The sequence below is a fragment of the Homalodisca vitripennis genome, unplaced genomic scaffold (genome assembly GCF_021130785.1).
Source record: "Homalodisca vitripennis isolate AUS2020 unplaced genomic scaffold, UT_GWSS_2.1 ScUCBcl_12464;HRSCAF=22194, whole genome shotgun sequence".
Lineage (NCBI taxonomy): Eukaryota > Metazoa > Arthropoda > Insecta > Hemiptera > Cicadellidae > Homalodisca > Homalodisca vitripennis.
The window spans coordinates 4,264-10,569 of NW_025788574.1; the positions used below are offsets into that span (position 1 = coordinate 4,264).

A 6,306-nucleotide genomic window follows, 5' to 3' on the forward strand; every position below is an offset into this window, starting at 1 on the left:
ACTTCTTTCCTAATCCCGTGCCTAAATAACGTTGATACATTATAAGAAGAGTTCATTACAAGCAATTTTATTGTGGGAGGGCATTTTTGTTGAACAGAAATAAGTCTGTTAACACTACAGAAATGTTAGTATAGATATGTCCGTTTTTAGCTGATAGTTATTTGTCATCTATTCCAACATTAATTTTTTGTATAGCCTAATAGATAAATAGCCTACTTTCCACCCAGTGCTCATAGTTATGAACTTTAGCCTTAGTTTACTTGGACAGTGTTACTATAATAACTATATAACTATAACCGAATAACTATATTTTCCAGTTGTATAAATTAAGAGCTATTTATATAAATGTAAAATTTACTGATCATTATCGTGTGTACTTATAACAGAAACAATTTCCTCGTTTAAAATCTAAAATTAGAACTAGGCTAATACCTGACTGTCGTGTGATTCCAGGTCTGCAGGTACCACTTAGCCCCGCACCCTGTCGCAAGTAGTGATGGACCGGAGTTTGTTGGACCCGCCAGAAGGCAACTGCCCGCCAAGGCCCACTCCTACCCCCTCGCCAATGCCGCCACCCTCCACCCCCGACAGCCAAGACAGACAACCTTCCACACCCAAGTCTTCTGACCAGGGTAAGTTGCTGATTCAGTCAAGATTGGGTATGACTCTTTAATGCAACAAAATCTTGAGGAAGATTAAAGAAACCATCGCCATTGTGAAGAGAGAAAATTTGCAGAGGGTCACTCGTTTATAGTCAATTACAGAACCAAATGAATTGCTCGCTCAGTTTGTTGTTGAGTAGATTGTTAAAAACTGTTTCATTGCATGTTCTAGAGTTTTAAAACATTTTTCTAATTACTATTTTTTAATTTTCCATTTTTTTTTTTTGTCTTAAGAGGTCCAAAAAGAATGACATGGGTCCTAGAACTATAACTGTATATTTTGACAAAATCAGTTTAACGCTAGAACTGGCAATCAACATTATAATGTCGATCTGACACTCACTTTCTCAAACTGGATAAAATTAAGAATAAATTGGCTATATCAGAATTCCAATGTTTATAAATATTAATCACACTTTGTCTGGGGGAGGCCCATTACTTTGCAAAGAAATAAATCAAAAATACTGTAGTCATTTTTTAATGGTTTATGCATAATTTTTTTAATGCCATAATTATCTCTCTAATTATCTATTTTTATTTCAAAAACTAGTAGTTGACGCCACTACTAGTCCTTGAAGACTATGTAAATAAAAGATATTTTGACTTTGACTTTGATCTCCACATTTTCATGAACAAAATAATGTATTACACATATAGGTTTATAGTAAAAATGTATTTTTTACAAAATGTTTATAAGGTACGGTTACAAAACACTCAAAATGGTCTGCCATCTGAGGAAAAAGATGACCTGCCAGATCGAGGGTAACAAAGTAAAAATAATCTGGGTCAAAACAAAACATTTTTACACTTTGCTTGCCATAAGTTGTATGCTTTTACAAGTAAAAGTGTAACTTTGCCTAGTAAATCTTCCAGAAACTGTAGCTCTAGGTAATATTTAACAGAGTGCAAAAAAATTTAATGCATTTTAAATTAAATTAACCTCTAATTTAGGAAGGCACTTAAACAGAACAATTTTTTATGTTTGACAAACTCATTAAAATTGTATTTAAATAAATCAATTATATATATAATGCAGTACTGTATGATTGATATTAAAACTTTCAGTACGATTTGAATTGAATAAGTTTTTGGTAGAAACTTTTATTTCCATAAATAATAGTAGCTTGTTTGACAGTGGATTTGGGCATTTATTTATAGATCACCTATGTATGTTACTTGTTCTGGAATGGAGAGATAAGATCTATAATCAAGTGTAATGGAGAGTACGGTTTGTTCTGGCAGAAGACAGTGGGCGAGGAGAGTCGTGCAGCAGCGGCGACAGCAGCCACGAGGAGGACAACGGTGAGCCTCCGGCCTTGGTGGTGTATCTGGTCGAGCCCTTCACACTGGGCAGTGACTCTAGCGATTTGCAACGGTTGGCGTGCCTGGGCCTGCTGGCGGTGTTTCAATAACGTGTTGGCTGCACTGCCAGACAACATCAAAGCCAACATCACACTGCAGTCAGTTATTCGTGACAAAATAAAGGTGTTACAACATTTCTATTAACACAAACAACAAGACTTTGATACGATGTGAATTTGTGAATACAAAGTGTCAACTAAATAATTTAAATACATAATACTGTTATCCTTCAATGTTAGTAAAACAACAGTAAAACTTTTCTGGCTCAAAAAAGGTTTTGGGCTTTATTTTCAAATTAAATAATAAATATGATAAAAGAAACCAAATGACAATCGACTACTAATAGTGTAACAAGTAAATAAAATAATAGCTCTTCTGTTAACATAAATAATGTCATTTATTAACAAGGAAAATGTTTCTTTAGTGTACTCACAACCTAGTAGGTAACTGTGTTATGTGCTCTGATGCCGTGAGTATAATACAGGTTTGTAATATATCTTTGGTAGCTCACTCTCCTAGAAAAAAAACAAATAATACCATAATTTTATAAACTAACTATTCGATAACAACATTATCGTTGGAAATCACAGTCACAATAGAAGATAGGCTTTCCAAGTTTATTTCAAACATAACTAATAGCATTAGGTTGGAGAAATTCAAAATTTGAAAATTGTACATTATCATAACAAAAACGTAAGATATACCTCAAAGACCACTGTGGTATAAACCTAGAGAGTTGACTTCGAGGGAGAGGGGGTATTGGAATAAATCTAAATTTAAATCAATTATCATAGGGTCTAATTCAAAGTACAACATTATAAACTCTGTATGTTAAAAATATTTTAGTTTTTTGGTGAACAGCGGCTTGTAGTATTATAATACGCATGTTATATCAAATTGGCACAGAATATCAAGAGTATCACTAGGTTTTATTATGGATTTACAAAAATAGAGATGTTTTAATTTTTTTACTTGTCAGGGAAGGCTTTAGGAATAGCTGTGAGTGAAAAATCATAGGAAAAGCCATGGAGGATGCTCAGGGAATTTTGAGTAAAATATACCGCCTGTTTCAATTATTTACAAATTTATATTAGACCCAAAAAAAATGTTTATAAAAAAGTTCATGGTTTAGAACAACTGATGAGTGTGCTCTCTGTCCATATGGGTAGAATGTTGTAGACAGATAATATCGCGTGAGGAGAAGTAATCAGTTGGAGCTGGGGCGCAGTGGAGACCGCAAGCGGCGTATAAACGATCACATGCGTGCGACTAGCTCTCTCCGTGTTCTCCCAGTGCCGGGCGGCAGCGTCTTCAGCACCCAGACCCAACCATGGTGAAAGCTCTTCAACGCGGCTTCGGCACGGCAGCCTCACTGGGAACCTCTCCTTCCTTAAAAACAAAAACCAAAGAATGTAAGTTCAGACTGTGGGTTTTGAGGGTACGGGAATTTGGGTCTCTGTATTGGGTACTTTTTAAACTGATTGCACTAAACTCTTGGTTATTCGCATTAGTTGTTAGATCAATCACACAACGGAGTTATGATGTTTTCAGGAAAAAGAACAGGTCATCGCTCTACAAGGTGTAACACTCGCCAGCATAGTAAGCATCCTGGCCAAGGGGCGGGGACGGGATGGGCGGCGGGCGGGGCGGTGGAGAGGGTAGACCTCGCTCAGCTCGTGAGCAGCTGTGCTCGGTGTTGTAGCGTCAGCCTACTGTCTTAGTGAGGACCCAACGCTTCCTGCTAGGCCGACTGCTTAACGGAATGAAACAGGGACACCATACATGGAGACCGCCACCATCAACGTACACATACCTCAACAGGTAACTGTAACACCAGCCCATCTGAGCGTCACGTAAATAAATCTGCGTGTCAACGGTAAACTGAGAAACGTAAAAATATACGTACAATGGCAACAAGCATAAAAAGGACACTTACTCATTAAATTTGCTCCATAGCTTGATGTCATACAAACAATCAAAGTCTGGGTGATTTGCTGTTAAGTATTCACAGAAATCTTTGTGGTAACAAAGTATTTTTTAATGACACGAAAGATCTCTTTGAACTTTTATACTGAATGAAAGTTAAAGTTTTTGTTGTATATCAGTGTCCCAGGTGTATAATCTATATTGACATAAACTGCATTTTTATTGGTCTTCAGAAGTTCGTAGTGTCTTGTATTTATTCCAGTTTTACAAACCCATGTATATAGTCTATTTGATCTTGTGAACTACATTGTTAGTGTCCTCTGTTGAATCAGGAGTAGAAGAAGAAAGGCGAGTGCTCGGCAGAATCGGTCTCCAGAAGCTGGCATGGGAACTTCATCCTAGGAGTGATGTCTCAAAGGAGTCACATCCCCTGGAGGGCTGGTGAGGTAGGCAGAGTGGGGAGGATATGGCCACGTCGAGCTTTAAAGGTAAAGGCAACGTGTTTGGGACAAGTATGTGGTTACTTGGTTGTTACTGGTCTTAACGCTAAACAGGCTAAAACGTATGCGTTTTAATTTAAAAATACTAATTTATAAGTTTGAATTTTGTTCAAATTGTGAGAAAATAGAGATGAATTTATTATCATTTTAATGAAACAGAAGTCATTTCAGGTAAAGAATTGCAAAAAGACTACTTATAATTTCCAGTTAGAAAAAAACGTGTCAATCAAACTGAACTTTTTGAATCGATTACTATTTGTCTGAGTATCCTGCATTAAAATCGCATAGATCGAGTGTAAACTGTAACTCACTCAATAATGTTTCCTTTTGTTGATGTCAGGTAAATAGATTTTGTAAAATTTTTTCACAATTTCCGTCACTTGTCAAAAAGAAAATGTCCACTGTAAAGATTTGCTGGTTCACAAATTTTTATAATATTAATAATCATAAAATTTGAGAAGATTAATTCCAATCTTTATCAGGGCTTAATATTTTTGTATCCATATTTTTAGTTGAATATTTACTGCCTTTTTTTCGTGTTCCATTTAAACCTTGCAGACATTGGTTCTTGGGTAATTTTTCCCCCCTTTGAAACTTGTTCAAATCACCAACCTGGAACCGGTTGTGCAGGATGGATGCTGGTTGTGTTGTTCGCGGCAAGTCACTGCGACGTGAAAGCTTCCAAAACACCCTGAAGGAGATTATGCGAGCAGTGCAGCCCTTTCGTAACCCGGCACTACGAAACCCGCATCCTTTCTGCATGTCTGGGTATCTCGCTGGAGCCTGACTCGTGGTCTACGGCATGTGATGCGCCGAGTCAGTTTACGCCGCGATGAGCGGTTTTATGCCAGCAGTCGGTCAAATGTCAACTTTCCACGCCCCAAGACGTTACCTGCACGCAACGATCCTCGAGAGTGTTTCCCAAACCTCGGCAACCACTCAGGTATTACAATAAATTCTCCTAGTAATACATAATGCAGGGTGCCAACTAAAACAAAAATGTCCTGGAATGATTTAAAAAATCAGAACATTCTTTTTCGATTATATGCATAACTAAGAATATTTTATAAACATCCACTGAAGGTCCAGGAAATCGGAGAAATACTCAGAGTAATACATTATTAACAAGGTTATCTCGTAGAACCGTACTACAGGTCACGTGACAAGGCTTTTCTGAGTTTTTATTAAGATTTTCAGTATCTGTAGCTCATTTTCATGACTCAAGAATATCATCGCGGATAGATAGGACAGTAAGTTTTTTTATAGGTCCACAAACCATGACAAAAAAATAAATTTTGTCAATCTACTTTAGCTTCAATGATGCTCAGCCAAATCCCAAGGAGAGATATACACCAATTATGAGAGTCTTGTTGTTGTATCTATGTAGAAACTACAGTTTCATACAGAATTTAAAATCTACAAGTGGAACTGTTCTTGAGATACTAGATATACCTGGTGGGCATGGTCTCTCTACGCCGCAAATGCTGCAGACCAAAGCCCATAGCATTCGACTAACATTCTATGTTTGTGTTTTTTAATAACATGTTCACATCACCAAAACACGATGTTTTTGACTTTATGTAGAAATGATAGTTAGATGTAACTTTTTAAAAGTCCGATTGCTCAAATTTGTTCTTGAGTTATTGTGAGGACGGACAGACAAATTGAATTTTTTTGTCAGTGATGATTCTTTGCGCAAAAACTCACCCAATACACCTCAGAATGTAACGCTTCACAGTTTAATTACACACAAATTTGGGTAGAATAGTACTTAATCAGTTTTTTTCATTTCCCTGAAACGGGTTTTAAATTAAAGCCAGTTTTTGGAGTAAAATTTAAAATTTTTTCCCTTTTTA

At 36.7% G+C, this 6,306-nt stretch overlaps 1 protein-coding gene across 1 annotated transcript; it reads left to right on the forward strand.

The window, feature by feature from the left end:
• The first annotated feature begins 486 nt into the window (after window positions 1-486).
• On the forward strand, window positions 487-2,074 carry LOC124375012 (proline-rich receptor-like protein kinase PERK7). The gene is made up of 2 exons (XM_046833144.1): window positions 487-632; window positions 1,905-2,074. Exons 1-2 carry the CDS (start codon window positions 497-499, stop codon window positions 2,072-2,074), a joined length of 306 nt encoding a protein of 101 aa, XP_046689100.1. The 5' UTR covers window positions 487-496.
• Window positions 2,075-6,306: the final 4,232 nt, after the last annotated feature.

Coding starts and splice junctions, on each gene's coding strand:
- LOC124375012 (XM_046833144.1), top strand. CDS start 497: ATGGACCGGAGTTTGTTGGACCCGCCAGAAGGCAACTGCCCGCCAAGG. Junction 633..1,904: donor ACCCAAGTCTTCTGACCAGG/GTAAGTTGCTGA, acceptor TTGTTCTGGCAG/AAGACAGTGGGCGAGGAGAG.